The 20,679-nt window shown below is 43.8% G+C and overlaps 1 protein-coding gene across 1 annotated transcript in view; it reads left to right on the forward strand.

The window, feature by feature from the left end:
• Positions 1-317: 317 nt before the first annotated feature.
• The window catches only part of CMTM4 (CKLF like MARVEL transmembrane domain containing 4), a 36,898-nt gene continuing 16,536 nt past the window's right edge, over positions 318-20,679 (forward strand). Inside the window, exons 1-2 of the mRNA XM_032701335.1 lie at positions 318-504; positions 18,272-18,448. Of these exons, the coding sequence (XP_032557226.1) occupies positions 319-504; positions 18,272-18,448 (363 nt within the window). The 5' untranslated portion in view covers position 318. The remainder of the gene's footprint in view (positions 505-18,271; positions 18,449-20,679) is intronic.

Genomic DNA, 20,679 nt, shown 5'->3' on the forward strand with positions numbered 1-20,679 from the left:
CGGGCTGTGCTGTGGGGTCGGGACCGGGCTCTGGAGCGGGACCGGGACGGGCGGAGCCGGGCGCGCCCCCGAGCGGCGGGGCGGGGACGGCGGGCAGGGCTCCGGGACATCGCTCCGCTCCGGGGCACCCCCGGGCACCGCTCGGCTGCTCTCGCCGCCCCGGGACCCCACCCCGCCCGGCTGCGGGGCACGGCGGCAGCGCCCGGCCCCCGCTCGGCCCGGCCCGGCCCGGCCCGGCTCGGGGCGGCCATGCAGCGCCCGCGGCCGTAGCTGAGCGCGGCGCTGGGCCGGGCCCGCGGCCCCGGCGGCCCCGGCACCATGAGGAACGGCGAGGACCTGGAGGGCTTCGACGGCGAGGCGTCCAGCGCCTCCATGATCTCGGCCGCCAGCAGCCCCTACCAGCCCACCACCGAGCCCGTCAGCCAGCGCCGCGGGCTGGGCGGCCTCCGCTGCGACCTGGACTACCTGCGGGGCACCCTGGGCAGGATGAAGGTGGCCGAGGTGGTGAGTACGGCCCGGGCAGCGGGAGGACCCCGGGAAGGGGAGATGCGAGAACTCCCCTCAGGGACCTGCCCGGGGTCGGTCCGGGGTCGGTCCGGCCCTGCCGCGGGTCCGGGTGGGGGTCAGGCCCGGGGTGCGGGGCAGGCGCAGCCGCTCGGCCGGGCGCTGCCGGGCTGCAGGAACACACCGCACACCGTGTGTGCCCCTGGTCACGGGCGTGTTACACGGACCCGCCGCCGCGGGGGTTGTACGGGGCAGGGAACTGCAGAGGCAACTTCTCAGCAGTAAATACTGAACCTTCTCGCGCTGTGGAGGGGCGTCGCGGTGTCCGGAGGCACCGCCCGGCCCTGCCCGGGTGAGGGTCCCCGGGTGAGGGTCCCCGGGTGAGGGTCCCCAGGTCCCCGCGGCGGGCGCGGGTTGTCCTTGGATCCACTTGGAGCTCACACGGCACTCGCTTCCCTGCTGCCGTAACAGGCTGGAGTTCTCTTAAGTGCACCGAGTAAAAGGAAATAAACCCTTAAAAAAACCCCGAACATGAGACGTGCGTGTTCGTATTGTGAAATGAGCCGTGAGCCGTGTTTGTTCCTGTGCCTCGGGACACCTGAGCTGGTCGGTTCGAGGGAGCCCCTGCAGGTCTGGGAGCAGTGAAACGTTCAGTGACACCCAAGTGTTTCCGCAGTTTTCGTGGTGCTGATGCTGATGTTTACCTTTATCTGATCCGTTTTCCGAGTCACTTTGATGTTAATATTTTTCAAATCAACATGGGTGTTGTTCGGGATATTTGAAAATAGGTGTTTCATGAAAATGGCAGTAAGTTTGAAATAAATTTTTAAGTAACTTCTTGCAGTTTTAACTTAAAATGGATGAGTTCTTTGAGGACTGTGATGGCAGAAACATTTTAATATTTCATGCATGTAACTCCAGCATTTAAAACCACAGCTGGTTAGCACAAGGCAAAGCTTGCACATGCAGGTTTGGTGTAAAACACATTGAAAATGTCCTTGCTTCAGCTGTGCCACAAGGTTATAGGGGACTGTGGTGACGAACGTGTGATCAGTTTTTATGAATGCCCAGTCGAATCCAGAATCTGGAAGTGTGATTTGTTTTCTTCTCGTCTCCTCAGTGGAGAATAGAATCTGTGGTCTGCAAGTGGTAGCAACGAGCGTGTTACCTCAGTAGTCAAACAACAGGGAACAGCAGTGTTTGCATTGTGTGTGTTCAGGACTGGAGCCAAAGGATCTGTCATCACTGTGCAACATCTACCTGTCTTTGAACTGTGAAAAACTGGCCATGTGGTAGAAATCCTGGGGTGGTGCTGCCTAATACACTGAAATAATCTGCCCTGGGGATTTTTGTTTCAGTTCCTACTGCAGATCCTTTCTGTAGTACACTAATAACTGTGGCAAGTCATGTTGAAAACTTGTCATTAAAATGAGCAATTACTGATTGTAAGTGAATCCTGTATTGTTAAACTCTGACTTGCTTGGAACAAATTCCAAAGATGCATGAAGTAGACCTCATAAGTTTTTAAGTGATGTAAGGAAAGACAAAGGGGAAACGACAGTGTGCTGGAGTTACAGACGTTTTCTTCTCTTTGGACAAAGACTTTGCTGCTCCCAGGATGTTGTTAGGGAGATGATGAGTGCACAGCAGTGTCGTCAGGGGAACTGAGTCGTGTTTTGTGCCCTGTTATTAAAGTGAGCTGAGCTATTGCACGTGGTTCCTACGGAGTGGACGAGTCCAGAGGGTCAGAAGTTAATGAGAAATTAAATTAACTACTGTAGAGTGGAAGCCTGTGCACCAGCTCAACACCTTTAGTTTCTGCACAGTTGTCCTCAAAAGCAGCCCCATCCAATTCCTGGTAATGACTGGTAGAGCAGCAAACCAGTAGAAAACTGAGCAGTACTGGAAAAGAAAGAAGAGGGAGCACGTTCCACAGTTGCTTATTTACCAAGTATAATTATTTTAATTATAATGTTTAATAATGCCTTTGCAAAAATACTGTGTAGGAACTGAAATGTATCAAAGTCCATTGTGTAGAACTCTGTCTCTTAAGAACAAGGAGGAACTCCCTTTGTTGCACACAAATTAAAAAAGACAAGTATTGGTTGAGATAAAAAAGCTCTAAATATATTCCAGTAAAAAGAATGTTACGGGAAAGATTACAATGCATGTGCTTCATTTAGCATCAGGATTTGTCTTAAAATACATACATGATTGGCAGGCAAAAGTATCAGCTCAAGGCAAACATTGCAGTTTGTTCTAATCTTGGGTTGAAGGGCTTTCCACAAACTGACCAGTGGTGCTGTGTGTGAAGGATAACTCTTGGACATTGTGGCTTGGATGGCTCTTCTTCCAGAGGCCCATGTTTGACCGTCAGAAGCGGAAGGAACAGAGAAGGGGGGAAAACCCACGTCATGGAAAATAGGAAAATAGGTGTAGGGTTCTTTTGTTGTAGATTTCTCTTTATTGATTCAAATAAAGGAGCTGTTACAAGAGGGAAAGCAGTATGACATTTGAGGTGTATGGAGTAATTTAAGTGCTGCTAGAGGGGACAGTAGTTTAAACTCATTTATTAACATTTCAACAGAATATGCCCTAAAGTGTCCTTTAAAGGGGCACCAACATAATGGGTTATGTTAATGTTTCATGTGTAGTATTGTGCAGCTTATTTCTGAGCCTGGTTTGGCTTGCTTTCCCTTGACTCCCAGGAAGGGTTGAACAGCATTCTGGTTTTTGTTTAGATTGGGTCTGCAGACTGAGAAAACTCTATGATTTAGGGCTTCTTACTCCTCTTCATGGCCAAGCTGAACAGTTACAGTCCTCGGATCTGCCTGCCAGTGGTCAGGAATAGCCATGCGAGGGACACTGAGGGAAAGGGCCATGTGGAACAGCTCAGTGTTGAGCCCTTTCCCTCTTTTTGAAAATGTTATATTTAGGTGGGTGAGCTTTTTGAGAAGGAGCTCTCTTGCCTGTATCTTGCTGTTCTGTTGAAATAGTTGTGTGTGTGTTTATTGGGATCTACTGGAACTGGGCATGCAGCCTCTTTTAAAGCAGCAGCTTGAAGGAAGATGGTGAGTGTTGGACCATCTCAGCAAAGAAGTGTTCAGGGCCCTGGGGTGGCTGAGACACCTGATGGGGGTCACTGGACAGGTGGGAAGTGAACAACACAAAGGGAAATGAAGGGTGGGGAAGACTTAAAGTAGCTTGGAGCTCTCCTGTTTGTTTTGTGCCTTTTTATTTTAATGAGAGTCTGAACTAGCAATGAAAGTCAGGGAGAAGCCAGTCCACTTGTGTGCTGACCAAAGAGGTGTTTTTCCTTTGGGGAAAACTGTCTCAGCTGACTTTCCAGCATTTAAATGGAGTAGTACCTTGCCCTGTAGAAGGTGTGAGAGAGCAGACAGCTGCCCTTGGGGAGCAGAGCAGGAATGCTCTTTAGGGTTTATTCTTATCACTCTCTGGCATGAATTTGTTTCTCATACTTTTGATGGCTTTAATACTTCCCATGGAGACTATTACACAGTAATCAAATGGATATCACTGGAACTTTGCTATGATTATTCTCAAATGATTTCTTTTATTTCAGTACTTTTCCCCCATTCCCTTGAACTTCCTAAGGACAGTCCCTCCCTTTCCTTAGTGGTCTTGCTGAAGAAAGGTGTTTACTGTGTGAGGAATCAGGAGGGGCCCATTGCTGTCATCCAAAAGAGACAGGCTGGTTGGCAGGTACCTCCTGTTTGCTGGGAATAGTTTCACTTTAGATGAGATTGCCTGCTTTCTTTCCCCCTCCCTTCGTTTTAGTTTTCTCTTCAGCTGTTTTAAATACATTATTGTTTTTTTCTTGCTTGTTGTAATTCTGCACCTTCAAGGGTCTTAATGTCATTAAAATTGGATCTAGATGTATTTCCCACTGGAATTCCCATGGTGAGCCATGAGAATATTCCCTGCTGCTCAGTTTCTCTGGGAGCTGTAGCTGTGAGTGGGCTGTTCCTGAGGACACCAGATGAGTTATGAGGAAACAGGCAGGATCCTGTTGGGAGCCCCATTGGTTCTCACCAGGATCCTACCAGGTTTGCACAGACACTTGATTTAAAGTAACATGTGTCACCTTTAACAGCTGGGCCAGTTAATGTGGAAGGTTGTCCTGGCCAGTTCCTGCAGTGGTGGGGGTTAGGGATGGTTTAACTGGAGCAGTGGCATCACAGAGCAACCTCCTGGTGGCAGGAGCAGAAGATGGAAAGCCTGTAGCCTGTATGCAGTGGTTAGTGATGGCTGCTGGGGCTCAGACAGCCCCAGACACTGCTGTCTGCAAGTGTTTGCTCCAAATGCTGCAGAAATCCATCCGAGATTCCTTTTAAAGAAGATAATTCTGCAGCCTGGGAGGTCTGTGAGCTGCTGCTGAGTGCCCTGGGAAGGATCACTCCGTGCTTGCTTTTGTCCTGTTGCCTATAGCATATGATGTTGCCTGTCAGGGGAGGCAGGAGTCTGAGCTGAGTGAAATCTGGTGGGAATAACAGTTCATATGTTCACAATTTTCAGAATAAAAAGTTCCATCTTCATTGGTGGAGACTTGGAAAAAGTTGTTTTGTGGCTTACAGTCATTATACATTTCCATATTCAAAAGTTGGTTACTGAGGCCAGGACTACAGTAAAACTCTTTGCTATCAGGTTCTGTTGCAATGGAGAAAACAAAATTCAAAAGTCAGCAATACACCTCTACATGGGTTATAAGACTATTGAGAATTCTCATTGTTAATTATATTAGAAAATTAGAGTAACAACATCTATGTTCCAAGGAGTAAACTAATTGCTAACTGGTAGAATCTGGTTGAAAGCTACTATGAGGTGTTCAGTAATGTCATATTTAATTATCTCTGCCTTCTGATGCCTTCAGCTCAACATCTCACTCTGATCACATGTAGAGGGGAGGATTAGATGGAGCCTCCAAGCTCGCCCCCATGTCTGATGTGTCACATTGTAGGGCATGTCTGACTTCCCTGCTCCATTCCCCCGGGTCTCCCAGCGTTGTGATTCCTGACTGGGAATGGGGGCTGGAGCAGGGAGCTGGGTGCATTCTGTAAATCAGAGAAGTGGCAGCTGGCCACTGAATCGGTGTGAGTAAATTGAGATTGCTTTTGCACTGGTTGCTGTGAGGTTTGGGTTTGTGTCAGTGGGGTGTTACCTGGGCTGCAGGGGCTTGGTCTGGGTGTGTGACAGAGGGCAGGAGGGGACAGTCTGTGCTCAGTCAGCCCAGGGCAGTCAGTGGGTCCTTGTTGTGAAGCTCTCGGTGCAGGCAGAGCACTGCAGGACATGTCTGAGCTTCTAGGGCAGCTTTGGGCCCCAGGCAGCCCTATACCTGCCCTTTTTGTCCACAGGTTTCACCTTAAAGTTAGCTTTTGTCCATTTATTCTGCACTTTGGAGGTACAGAAACCTTCCTGTTTTTTTGTGTGAACTTAGTTCTAGCAAATTTATAGATAGTTGTTCTTGTGCTGACGTTGCCACTTCTGTACCTGCTCCTTACTTCCTTGGGCATTGGAAGCAGTGTTTGCCCTCAGCCTTCACGTTGCTGCACAAGGCAGGACAGAGTGATTTGGACTCTGCTGAGCGGGACTGTCTGCTCTTGGGACCATCAAGATGCCCTTCCTTGCCCCACCCACCTGACTGAGGGGATGGTTTCTCAGCAGGAGGGGACTGTTCAGGTGTGTCTTACCCGTGTGGATGATATTGTCACTTCTCAAGCCTCCTCTTTCATCCTAGGATTGCATTGGTAATTTATAGTCATTCTGTGATTAACTGTGTCATCCTTCTTTTATTCTTTTATAGATTCCAAACAATAAATGTGTGTTTATGTGAGAAATCCTTGTGATTTTTGTGTGTCATATACTGAACTTTGATTCTCAGTGGTATTTGTAGCTGCCTGTTAAGTTGATGTTGAGTGTGACAGCAGATACAGGTGATCTTTGGCATTTGGCCTTAGTAAAAGGCTTTTATAATATAGGATTAGAAGGATCACATTTGTAATGCACAAATATGCTTAGAAATCCTCTGGAGGTAACCCATGTCCCTTCAGTGTCTCTGAAACTCCTGATTTCCCTTCAGAAAGGTTTCTCTTTAAGTGTTGTGGGTCTGCTTTGCTGTGTGATGGTATTTTTATCCTACCATTTGCCAGGGAAGAATGAGGAGATTATTCTGTTTGGCTTTGCTTTTTTATTGTTTCTGTGTACAACTAAAGAAATGACTGTGGTTGTCTTCCCACAGAAAGGTGATTAGGTTTTGGTTTCTTTCATGATGTGTCTTAACTACCATCTGGCCATGGGCTGGTGTCCTACTGTCAGTAAACTCCAAATTCCTGGTAGAAATTTTTCTCTAAGATGGTGAAATGTTTCAAATTCTGCTTTCAGAAGAAAGTTCTTTGATTTCTGTACACAGTATGCTGTATTTTTTTCCTCCCATTATGAACCAATGTAATGGTAATAGATGCACTGCACTAATCTAGTTCTAATGGTGTTAATATTTGGAAAGCTCCCTTCATCGCTCGTAATCTTTCTGGTGATGTCCTCTGTTGTTGAGGCTCCCTAGTGGTTTGATTATCATCTTGAGATAAGACAAGGACTAGAAATCTAAGAGGTTGTGTTTTGCTTGTAATGTTACCAGTATAGGAGGAATCTGTGACTTCTGATGAGAGTGAATGCACCGTTTTGTCAAATCAACTTGCACCCTTTTCAGCAGCCATCGTCCTGTGCTCAGAATTGCATTTCAGAAACATCTGCCTAGACCTCAGTAGATAATGTTGTACTGAGATTTTGTGTACAAAGAGAATGAGGTGCACAGTGAAGAGACATTTTAACAGTGGGTCAGCTGCTGTTCCTCTGTGCCACTTATTAGAGCTGCATTAAAAAAGTGCTTTCCCCTTTAAAACAAAAGTCACCTATTTCTCAGATGGAAATAATGTTTAGGTTTCTCTGGAACTTGGACCATCAGCTCCAGGATGGGGTTAGAACAGAAGCAAGGGGTGGCTAACACCAACTTGTAGAATAGGTGCAAGAACATACAATCATGAGAGGAGGAAAGATGGGTCAGAAATATTACTGACTGTGGGCAAAGAGGTGTTAGAGCTGGTGTAGCCCAAACTGTCCCCAAGGTGGGTTCAGGAAAGCAGAGGAACTTCTGCTGTTCTAACCTCACTCAGTGCAAATTAAACTGGAAGCTGTACCTCAGAGTGTCAGATTTCTGACTGTTCTGTTTAATGAATTGTAATTAAGGCTCTGGTGCTTAATGCCTTAGCTTGGGGAAGAAATGTTTTTACCTAGACAAGTGTTTCAATTAAACTTTTTTTAATGTGTAACTTGATATTCAGGTGTTGATGCTTGACACGTCTTTAAGTTTTCTGTAGCTGGTATGTACATTGACAATGTTCAGGTTGAAGGTGAGCTGAACTGGTTTGTGGTTGTTTCTTTAATTACAGGACAGTTTAAAAGCCCACTATCCCCATGGCCAGTGTAGAAACACGTCCTGTGCTGTGTCTGGAGCTGCATATGGTGATGCTTCTGCTGGAACTTCCACTGAAGCCAAACGTTGTTATTTTCAGACTGTAAATGTGCCAGTGATACAGCACTGCTCAGAACAGGTCTGGCAGGTTTTTTCCAAATTACTTTATGAATTGACTACCACCATTTCCATATTAGGAAGTTTCTCTACTTTTGTACATTTTTAAACTGAAATGCTCATGCAGGAAAGCAACGAGTGTGGTTGGGAATGTTATGAAATGCTTAAACTCTACAAGTCTTTCATAAGCTTGAGTAACTTCTGTCTTAGGAAATTATTTTCATGCTAGAAGCTGAAATTGCCACTTGAATGTTGTGAAGAAATTTAGTTGTTTGATCACATGCTCTCCTAAAAAAAACTAATTGTTGCATTTAGAAACTTTTTATCTAATGTAGATGAAACCTTTTATTAAGCACTGCAATACTTAAATTTTATATGCCATTATCGCTTAGTAACATTTTAAAGTTATTTTGGGAGAAGTGCAGTTCCAGGAGTCCTCGGGGTGCTGAGTCTCTGCAGTTCCTGGTGGCTGTGCAGTGGGAGCAGTGACGAGGAGGTGAGGGCAGAGGCTTTTGTGGTGTTAACAACATTTTACAGCCCGGGTGCAGCCTGCCCGGTTGTTTGCAGTCTGCAGAGCTGTTCTGGAGTTATAAAATCCGAGTAGGTGGGTTGGCAGTTACGCAGTGAGGGTTTGGGAGCTCTTTCTCCCTTGGTTGGGTTCCTGCTGTATCTCCCGTCTCAGAGTGTGTAAACAGGGCTGGAGGTTTCACTGTTCCCCGGGACAGCTGGCAGGGCTCTTTCATGTGCTGGCCTACATCTCTTTTTTTAATGTTCTGTTTTACCAGCACGTCTAGACTCTTTTTGCCTTTTAAGGCATGGCATCTAAGGGGGCCTTCGGATTGCAATCTTGGGAACATTGGGATTGCAAGGACGTTTTGCACCATTTCCTTCCAACAAAAACCCAAAAAACTTCCACGGATTCCTCAGGACTACTTTAAGTTCTTGATTGTTTTCTCATTAAAATTCCTTTCTTGTTTTAGTATTTGTGGGATGTTTGATGTTTACTCATAATTGAGATTAAATGGGGTTTTAAAGGGTATGCACTGATTCTGATAGTGTTAAAATAGAACTTTTGCTTTTTAAAGGAGCCAAATAGGCTTGTTAACCTAGAGGCTGTGCAGATCAAATACTTGACAAATTGTGTGAGTACACATTTACTTCTTAAAACTAACACATTATTTAATTTATCTGACTGCTTGTTACCAGATTTTCAGTCCTGTATTTTAATATTGTTTTGACTAGCCAGGTTTCCAGCACAGACTGGGCTGTCAACGTGAATGGGAACACAAAGCCAGATCAGAAGTGTTGATTTTTCTCTGTTTTTAAGAGCTGAGTAGAGAATTCTCATGAATGAAGCAACAGCTTTTTTTTTTAAATTATTTTATTTCAACATCATGCAGACACAATCTCAGTGACTTTGTGTGTTCCAGCAGAGAGCACGTGTGTGTCACACAGAACATGTGTGTGCAGCCTCAGGACAAAACAGGGTCACTGTATCTCCCCACTTTGGTTAAATAGCAAAGATATGGTGAGATATGAGTTCTTACAACTTGATTTAATAGAAGATGCCAGGAAATGGACTGGAGGGGACACTTCAGCCTTGCTGGAAGGTTGAGGATGGCAAGTTGGATGTTGTAGAGGGAAGTACCTCTCCTGGACATGAGCATCCCACAGAGTTGTTATCAACCAGCTCCTAAATGCTTATGCAGACCTGGTGACTTCAGTGACATGATTATATCAGTCTGTAAGAGTAACAAGGATTGCCAAGGATTTTTAAGGAAGCTGTTTTTTTCCCCTGCCTTCATTACTAATTTGAACTCAGTAGTTAAGCAACATTTATTCCCCATTTTGCTGCCTGTAGTCAGTGTTTACTCTGTGTTACTGTTGTAGTAAAGCACGAGTAGGAATAGCAGCAAAGGGGACTAATGGCAAAATATTTTATTTTCCTTTCTGCCCCCACTACTTACAGCAGTGGCTGAGGAAGATGCAGATGATTAAATATATACAAAATTATATTCAGTGCAGCACCAAATGCATGATGGGTTTTTTGCCCTATTTTTCCCTATCTTGACTAAGAACATGAGCTGCAAATGCTGATCAAATGGTGCTAAAATTGGACTTGAAGGAACTGAGTTGGGTAGTCTTACTGTTTAAGAATTTCCCCTGCTGTGTGATGTGCAGGGTTTAACGATGGTTTTCACCAGCACACCGGGGCACTGTTTGTATGGTGTGACCTTTGGGAGCTGCAGCTGCCTGGGAGGAACCTGCCATGGGTTGCACTGTTGGACAAACGAGCTCGTGGTGTTTGGGAATTAGAGGTGGCTGTAACAAACTGTGCCTGCAGATGTCTGTCACAATGACTGAGACAATGGATGGGAGGATTAAGCCTCAAAAATCAGGATGTGGTGAAAAGGGGGGGAAGAACCATCTGCTTCCTATAGTTGTCTGCTGAGCACTCACTGTGCCATTGGCACAATTCAGTGTACTGTAGATACAGAGTAAACCTTTCCATTCATGAGCTCTTCATTTCACTGGGTTGCTCAGGAATGAAGTGATTCATGTAGCATATGAATGGGAAAGTTAGAAATGTGGAACTGGGTATGTTGGAATTCTGTTCATTATTGTCTTGAAGGACCTGCTGCTTATGAAAATACTTTGATTTATGCTACACATGAATTGTAGTTTCTGGGGACTGGAGGCACAGGTTCCTGTGGAGAGGAATTGGTGGGAGAAACCAGTTTTGTTTTGCATGTTTTGCTTGCCTTTGTTTAAAGGATGGCTCTTTATGGTCTTCAGATGAACCTTCCTGTAGGGCGGGGTTGCTAAAAACTAACTGCTGGTGGTCTTTTGTTTATGGAACAGGTGGCATGTTACATTCTTTTTTTGTCTGCTCTGGAAGGTGTATTTGAATGACCCTCAGGATTCTGTGAGGAAATGTCGTGTGCCTAAAACAAATACCTCCTTGCAATGTGCCTTAGATTCTGTTCTGTGGCTCTTTTGGTCATCTGCTTGTTGGATAAAATCTGAAATACACGTCAACAGGGTGAGATTTTTCTTTGGGTTTTGTTTGTTTGGGTTTTTTTTTTTTTGTTAGGAAGAACTATGTTTTTTTCTGTTAAAACTTACCATGTGTTTAATGATATTTGAAGTGCAATTGGTTTTACATTTATCTAGCAGATAAGAATGTTTGTTGTATAAGTGTGTCCAAGCAATAAGTGAAACACTGCACTAGTGCATAGTTGGCAGGAAATAAGTCACCACCTCGTGTCTGTAGCTGTTTTTTTGCTCTAGATCCTGTGATTAAGCTCACTTTTAGAATTGATGCATTTCTGTTTTAGCCAATTGAGAATCTCTTCTGTTCAGTTCAGTCCAATTAATTATTTTGGTTTTTAGAATAAGCATGGGTTTTGGTGTCCTTAATGTTTCAAAACAACTCTCATGCCATTGTGTGAGCTTTGAGTGTTGATTACCCTCATTCCCAAGTAGGACCCTTTCTCCCAGTGCACCCTCAAATTGTTTCTGGGCTCAGCAGTATGTTCTGTATTTAGAATTGGTCTTTTGCCTAAATTGAGAGGCAGTAGCAGAATCAAGGATTATAGAAAACTTCTGGAGGTGGCTAAAGATCAACTAATTTAGTAAAGATTCCACAATATTTAATGTGCTGAAGTCTTGCCATGTTAAGGCCAAACGTGAACTAAGAAATAATGCACACTTTGCAGCACCAGAGGTGCAATGAAGAACTGAAATCCGAATTTTTTGCTGTTACTTCTACCACCATGACCAAAACTGGATGAGAGTTGGACTGGGAGGCCTGGTTGAATTTCTGTGGATTTGTTCAGTGTTGTATTTGTGCCATTAGAGCGCAATTTAGTTTATCCAGGGTGCTGAATCATGGATGGTGCTTAAGCTTCCCTCTGGTAAGTGTTGTTTTCCTAAACTTTCTATCTTGTAAGGAAAGTTCAGTGTTCCTTTGTGATTTAAGGCTCCTTGCAGTCCTATTACCAGAGTTAATAGCACATTTCATTTAGTCCTGAGGATGCAGACTGGGAGCAGGTGGGAAATCAGTCATTCTCCCGCTTAGGGTAAAGGATGGTTTCCTGCAGGAGGAGCAGGACTGGTTTAAGCCATATGATCCCAAATATTCATATCTGTGCCAGCTGTTTTAGATGTGGGAAATGCGTGTGCTTTACAAGGAATGAGACCCACTTGGTTTCATGCATAAAGTTGGGACTGCTGGGCCAAGTAAATGAGAACAATAAATCTCGATTTTAATTCAAGAAAGTCTAATGTCTTCAGATACTTTAAGTGGTGTAAAAGCAGTATATTTCTTCCCTATTTTCTGCATGTGTATTCTGCTGTACCATTAATTTAAACAGTCTGGATGTAAAAATGTCTTGGTAGTGTGACATTCTTCCTAAAATTCTGTGGGTGTTTTTCAGGCAGAAAAAATGCTGACCATTTTGTGTTTTTTTGGAAATCATGCATAATTATGTCATTTAACCACACAATAAGGCTTTCTGTGGTAATGTTTTAGATAAACAGGAAAACTCATTTTTTACTTTGTTTTCATTGCAGAACTGTCTTTTTTTTTTTTTTGAGTGCAAAGTTCTTTGATTATTTTCTTGAAAAATATAACACAGCATATTCTGACAGGAAAAATACACCGTTAGCAACCTTCTAAAAACTCTTTTTTCAGGGTTGGTGCCTGTCACAACACATTTTCTCCATTTTGGGGAGATGTGGTGTTTTATGTCTGATGTGCCTGTGTTGCCAAGAAAGTGATGTAAATATGAGCCATTTACAGAGCCCCGGGGCAGATGATTTCTTCATTAAGGGCCCTTCTCCAGGGGAATTTGCAGGAAAGCTTAGATGGATACAGTCATGGTAGGAGTCTAATGTGGCTGACTTTAAGGACATTGGATCCCAGTGTAGAGGCTCTCTTTTAGGAATTCCATGGCCCCAAATTGTGGTCTCTTCCTCCCCCTCCAGTGAGGGGCTGTTTCTCTCCAAGTGAGCAGCACTGGGGGCTCAGTGGTGTTTGATACAAGTGCCAGAGCCTTGCACTGTGCCCGAGTTACCTTGGCAGTGCCAGACATCCCAAACATAACACTGGGTGACAGTTTGCCAGTTTGTTCAAGGCTAAAAGCACAGAAAGTCATTATTGGGAAATACATCTCATCCTTATTCCTCTGCTTGGAGGTTTTTCCTTCTGCCTTTGGTTCTGTGGTGGTGGGAGGTGGTGGATGAAGGGCAGGACGTGTTTGTCTGTCCCAGAGCTGGAGCTGCACTCACACACTGGGCACACCCAGCTCAGCTTATCCTGAGCTTACCCCGTTCTTTGGGATCCTGCTTTGGTGACCACACTCCTGCATCTCTCTGTTCAGGACAAAGGTGACACTACAGGGAGCCCAGGATGCCTCTGCATGGAGCTGAGCATCCAGTGCAGTGAGCAGATGTTTCCATCACAACAAAGTTGTGTTCTGATGCAATATCCACTGGAGTTACTTCAAGAAGAGTGGAAGTAGAAGAGAAACCAAAAGCAAATGTTAAAAAGAGAAATACAGTAATAAAAGAGTGCTATAAAAATCTTAGGGTATTGGAAGAATTGGGGTGAAATAGAAAGCTCTCCAAAGTATTTGGTGTGGAGAAAAACCGATGAAAAGGTTTGTTTTATCCGTCAGAGAAAACTAGCTTGGTTGCCTGGGCCCGAGAAAGCTGTAGCTGTGTTATTTGTGGGAGAGAGCAGTAATTCATGTAAGAGGAGATCTCCACCACATTCAACTTCTCATTTTTCCTTGGTAAACCAACCTTGAAACTTCTGCTTGTGGAAAAACTTGTAAAATCTCATCACCCTGAACTATGAAAAGATGTGTGATTTGAAAGTGGGGGGTTTGTCTCCCGTGTTGGACAAATGGCAGTGTTCTGTTCGCTGAGGCCTGTGCTCTGATACGATGCTGTTGCTTTGGTTTTCTGATTTTTTTAACTAGTGTTGGAACTGCAGTGGTGGGAGGCAGACACAGGATCCTGGATCTTGGTTTCTTGAGTGTTCCAAAGCAAGGGCAGAGCTTTAGCAGTGGAGGGGTCTCTCTGGTGTAGCTCTGTGCCTGTCACCCGGGGCAGTGCCACTCTGGATGGAGCGTGGGGGCTTCCCGGGGGCTGGAGGGTCCTGGTCCTTCCTTGCTCTTCCCAGGGCGGTGTGTGTAGCCAGCATGGCACCAGTTCTATCTTGAATGTGTGGTGTTGCAGAGGGAAGAGCATAGGAAGCTCTGGAGAAGTGACTTTTTAGGTCTTTGAGCCTTGGTGAGATGTGAGCTGTGTGTAGATGAACCTGTTTGGTGGGCACTGATGGGTGGTCAGACAGGGAGTGGAGGTAAACACAGGTGAGAAAGGAGGTGTTTTCATTATAGTTACAAAGATCTATGTGGGAACAGGAGAAAATGAGCACTGAACCTGCACTGAAGTCCCTCAGAAAATAGGGTGAGTGAGCTGAGCCCAAGCCTGAATTTTGGTGTGTCTGCAGTTTGCAGTGGGACATTCTGGGGCACCTCAGTCTGCTCTGTGGCCGTGTCATAAGGGATATCTGGGTGGCAGAACTGTGTTAATTCACTGCCTCATCTGTGCACCCTGTCTCATAAATGACTTGTTTCATAAATTTAAAAATACCGAGAAAATAAATGTTAACACATTCTTTTTTTCTTTTTTTTTTTTTCAATGAACTTGCTCATTGGCTGGGCTGTGACCTTTGACAAGCTGCTTTGGCTCAAGTGGCAGCATTTACACAACACTTTCAAGTGTTGTAGCTCTCTGAGTAAGTCGCAGGGTTGTAGAATCAACCCCATGTATTCACTTTCATTTCATGTGTTCAGAGTGATTTGCTTCTTTATTTAAAACAAAATTAGATTAATCTCTGAGGGAATGGTCAGTGAAAGTGGAACTGGTATGTTTTAATAGCAGATTCGTATTACTTGTAGTTAATTGGAAGGATGCTGCTGGCAAGTTCATAAATGTGTAGGAGAACAAGATTACCTCATGTTTCAAAGAGAAAGGATTTTGTATTGAAGACCTGAGATTTTTGTTGTGATTAGGAAAAGGGAAGTTTCTGTGAGAAGGTGGCTTTTTTTTGATGTAGTGTTTAATTTGGATTTCATTTTTTTTCATAGCTTTGTTGTCATACAAATAATGGGCAGGTAACAGAAAGCACCGTAGCACTGGCAGGGTGGATAATCTTTGAGAGGGGTGAGATGTATTTTTATTGCAAGAAAAACAGTAACACATCTAGTTGGAATCTTACTTGAAGTATCAAAGTGCTAGAAGCAAACTGTGTGTGTGGGAGTATTGTCCCCTCCCTGTCCCCAGCTGGGAGGTGTTCAGGTGCAGTGCCCTCGGTGATAATGTTCTGTGCAGGGTCAGGCACTGTGCATATTCCAGAACAGCCTCTGCTTTGGAGCCAGGATCTCCAGCAGAGAGAAGAGTTGAGGTTTTCTCCCAGCCTCTGCTGAGCAGGTCAACAGACCCCAGACCACTGTCCCCTGGTGCTGCTGGACGTGGTTAAACTGATGGCACATCTTTACTTGCATCAGAAATGGTTTAATTAAGTCAAACCTAGGTGTACACAACCAACAAGGGTGTGTCACAGGTAAATGTGTTTTATAGTTTCTTAAGGGATAAAATGAACTCTAAAGGTAGAGTTGCTCTGGAGTTTATTAATTCAGAGCCTGGGAATATGTAAATATCATATGATTATTAGAGTTCATTGCTCCAAGTGCCTCTTCAGCACATAATTAGTTTCTAATGCTGGATGCAAGAAACCCTTTGATCTTTTTTGAGCTTTGATAGGCACGATGGGTGTGTTAGCCTTGAAGAAGCAGTGCTGTCTGGTGTGGAGAAGAGTCAGGGTGGGACTTTTATCAGCAGAACACCAGAGACTCCACGTGCCAAGTTCCAGCTGCCCAGCACAGCCACTGGGGTGCCCGAGATTTTGGCCAACACAGCCTCGTGTTGGCAGCACAATTCAGAGCTGTTCATGTTTTGAGATAATGAACCTACTATTGTTGGGGCTTGTCCTACAGTATTTCTAGTGAATATTGCAGAAGAATTTCTGCTAAAAGAATAAAAAGTTTACAAGTGTCATAATAGATCCAAAATAGTGGCAAGAAAAATAGAGACTTTATTATATTGGAACATCTGAAAGTTAAAGTTTTGCTGGCTAATATTTAGAATACATGACATTGATCCTGCCTGAAACTGCTAAGATTGATTTTTAGAACTTTACCTTTTGAAAATTGTATTCAGTGTCATCTTCAGTAATGAGGCTTGTGTTCACAGACATGCTAATTACATGCTAACATTATTACATGCTAATACTTTAAAATCAGGCTGTGTTCTGAACAGGAGGGTTTTTTTGTATGTGTGTCACTGCTGAAATCATACTTTGACTTTGATTCTGCTTTTCTGAATATTCCATTTCACTGCATGATCTTTTTTTCCGGAGCTATTCAGTGTCAAAGATTAAAATCTGAAGTGTTTACTCACTGGGTATACATTCAGAATTTGTTTGATGGGAATTGCCCTGCTCTGTTAGCTGACAGAAATTAGTATGGCATGTGCTCTCCTCATGAGCATGTGCCCAGTGAGCTATGAGAGACTTTCCAACCAAGTGTGAGGTTTCTTATTAAAATTGTTTTACTTTGTTTTAATCCATTTTTCAACTTAAATTTGCTACTGTATGTGGCAAATGAAGCAGGGGGGATACTATGCTTTAATTAGAATTACTGTTGGTATTGGTGACAAAAATTGTAACTTCTTTCAAAATCCACCTTCATTTTGTTAGTTTTGTCATAGGAATCAAAGACAAACTAATGGGTGAAGCATACATTGAAGTTGACCAAGAAGGATTTAGCAGAAATTGATTTTTATTATGGTTTTTATCATCTTTTAAACTTTTATTTGTACAAAACATTTAAATTGCGGAATATTTAGCTCTGAGGAAACCATCTCCTTTAGTTTCACATCCTCGAATTGACTTCTCCAGCCTCATTAGAATATTGTGGCAGAGCAAGAAGAGAATTCTTTCTCAAAAATGTAAGTGGGTGGGTGGGAGTGGTTGTCCTGAAACCCAGAGCAAAACAGTCTTAAGGCCTTCTTTGCTTGCCCTGGAAAATGAAAAAAAACCCAAACCCAAACCATCCATGGCACTGTTTTTGTTTTCCCAGTTGTATTTCAGGAGGACTCTGACACAGACTGTGTGAGTTGTGTGCTCTGTGGTGCTCTCAGGGGGATCTAATGGTGTCTCTGGCGTGGCTCTCAGTGGTAGCTCATACTGAGGTTTTATTTTTATGTAGTTTAGTTTCGTCTGCTGGGCTGACTTTTTTAAAGTATAGTGAGTTTGCATTTTATCCTAAATGGTGAATTAAACTCTTGTCTTGTCAAAGTCTGCATGTGTCAACTCTGTCAAGATATCTCCTGAATTTGGTGTCGCCAACCATTATCCTATTACATGTTTGTGTTTGCAGCCCCAGGAGGTTTTCCTTCCTCTATGAGCTGCTTGTTTTATTGTCATATAAGGGAATGATAAAACATGTTTTTATATGAAATACAGCATATTGATGATGATAAACTTGAAAAAGGCAGGCATTTTTGGAGACTGGTGGAGATCCTGAATCTGTTCTATTTGGAATTGATTTAGATCTCAGCTGGTTGTGAATTATAAGTAATGTCTTTGTTGAAATGTCTTTCACAATCACATGACATTGATATTATGTAATTGTGCTTGAGGTTGGCCCAGTAGACAAATGCATTCCATCTTCTAGTTCTGGAACAGCATATCACGAGTGGAAAATGGAATAAAATGTTTGAGGTGCTGTTTGCATGTTGAACCAGTGGCCTGAAGGGGTTTCCTGCTTTCTGGGGTCTCTTGGCCACTTTGGTGTTAAGACTCCTTGTTAATTTTGCTAAAATGCCCTTTGTTGAACGGGACAAACCCACAAAGCCGTGCACTGATTTGCTTTTGTTTCTGCTGTTAGACAGTGCCCTGTTGTAAACTAAAATCACACATTCCTGAGTGCAAACTGATCGTGTTCCCAATGGAAATTTCAGGAATACTTGTGGCTGCTTTCAAAACGCGGAAATCTATTTATTTTTTTTTCCACTTGTTGTTCTTCCCAGGTTTTGGCGCTGACAGCGTTCATCTGCATCGAGACCATCATGGAATGCTCCCCCTGCGAGGGCCTGTACTTCTTTGAGTTTGTGAGCTGCAGTGCCCTCGTGGTCACCGGGGCTCTCCTGCTTTTGTTCAGCCTAAACCTTCACACGAGGATACCACAGATCAACTGGAATCTCACTGTAAGTTCCTCCACTTCACTTGTTAAAAATAGCTGCAAGTCTGGCTTAAGTTTGGTCTTTGAACTTTACTTTTTGCTGTTGCTTAAGGTTGTGTGTGTGTCCTTTGTGCTGAGTAAAGTATGCATTGTACTTAGATTTATTTTGAATGCCAACAGCAGCATGAGCTTTGAAATGTAGCAAGATTAAACTGCACTAAATAGAACTAAAATTGACTTCTGGTAGATTCTCTTTGGAAGGAAAAACTTCCTGCAACTGCCAGCAATTACCCTTTGTGGATGAAGTGGATAAAAATGCAGCCTGTGGTTATTTAACTTTGACAGATGCTGTATTTACAGTAGCCTGTTGTTCTCTCTTAACCTAGGGTTTTTTTATATTAGGACAAATGTGCTACATATATTTTCTTACACAGATTAATACAGTCATCGGGCAGGAGTGTAGAAAATGATGTGCTTTCTGTGAAAATCAGGTGTTTTGAATTGCTTACACACATGGCTATTAAACATTGACTGCCAATACTTAATGTGTTCTCAGATCCGAGGAGGCTGAGGAGGAGAACTGCTGGCAGTGCACATTCCTGTTGTACAAGTCTCTATTTTCATGCCGTATTAGGAGTTAAACTTTCAGATTGGGTTGCATAAACACAGGTCACAAAATCAACATGTTAAGTCCTCTAGCAAAAGATCTGTCAGCTTCAAGGACAATATATCAACTTCTCTGGACAGTATAGATACAGTTGTGCCAATGTTTTATTTTGTAACAGTAATTATATAAATACTGTTGGCATCTCAGAGGTTTTTAGGCTTCTGTGTGATTTTTTTTTTGTGATTAATTTTTTAAATGTAATTTATTAATGTTGCAATTTGCTTCATTTCTAAGCCTGAATGACTTGTCTAAAATGAGAGTGGAATGTGAAATTTAATGATCCTTTGTGCTCTGGGGCTGCATAATCTATTGATGAACTCCTAAGAGTCTTGGTGTATAGATCAGATGGACTGAGAGCTGTGACTGGGGGCTGTAGGTGGGGCAGATCCAGATGGCTTGCAGAGCAAAACCAGTGGAATCCCTGGAATGTTCCTGGGTTGTCTTGCCCTTGTTCCTTTGGTTTTCATTCTGCCTCTCTTGGCACCACAGATCTTTGCAGCCAAGCTGAAGAGCAGCAGGGAGAAGGTGCTTTGTGTTTCTGGTGCCAGCCTGGGTGTGCCATGAGCATCACGGCAGCCACTGCAGACCATCTTTTATGGCAAAAGTTCTGGACATGCTGGTAGGATGTTCAGGAGCAGAACAAGTGTGTGTAAGTGCAGCAGTGTCCATAAAACCCATGTTGTTTTTGCTGGTGTGATGGGAGTGATTCCACAGGGAATGCTGGATCTGGTTTATGTGCACAGTGAGTTTGACCAAGACCTTTTCAATGCCCCCAGGAGTGGGGTGTGTGGTGTCCATGCAGGAGCTGGAGCTGTGTTTCTGAGTGTTTAGTGACTTCTCACACCCGTGGCTCTGTAGCTGTACCTGTGGCTCTGTTGTGGATCCCTGTGGCACAGTTACTGCCCACCACAACATCTGGCAATGTGTGGGAACATCCTTGAGTGCAGCAGCCTAAATGCAGCTCTGGGCCTCTCTCCTCAGAGGATGCAGCAGATCCCTGTGTGTCACTGGTAGGTCCTTCCAGCCTCTCACTTCTGATGGTACTTGAGAGGCAAGAATTGTCACTTTGAGGTAGTGTTACCTGTTTCTGCATAGCACTCTGTTAGGAGATTTTTAGGGAAAGGAGGGCTTAAAATTCCAACCAGTTGTGGGGATTTTTTTCTTTTTCTTTTTTTCCCCTTTGTTTTAAAAGAGTGTTTTGGTTTTTGGGCAGTGGTCACACTCTGCCTAAGCAGCATGGTCAGAGTTCAACCCAAAGAGCACATGGAATACACTGCAAAGGCCTTTGCTTTCGTTCATATTCCCAGATCCACGGAGGTGGAAGGGAATTGTCACAGTCTCGCAAGTCTCAATCTTTTATGAAGTAGTGAAGGTGAAATGCTTCTTTCATCATGACACCAAAGCTGTCCACCAGCAGTGAGAAGGGAGCTGAAAGCTTGTGTCTTCCAGTGACTGATGAGAGCATCCTTCTTCCTGTATTTGTTACTGATCTAACAATCATTTGTGTGACAGGACTGTTACTCTGCCAGGAGTGAAGGAATATCTTCATTAATCAGAAGGATTAAGGACCATTCTATGATTCTGCAGCA

The sequence above is a fragment of the Chiroxiphia lanceolata genome, chromosome 13, assembly GCF_009829145.1.
Source record: "Chiroxiphia lanceolata isolate bChiLan1 chromosome 13, bChiLan1.pri, whole genome shotgun sequence".
Lineage (NCBI taxonomy): Eukaryota > Metazoa > Chordata > Aves > Passeriformes > Pipridae > Chiroxiphia > Chiroxiphia lanceolata.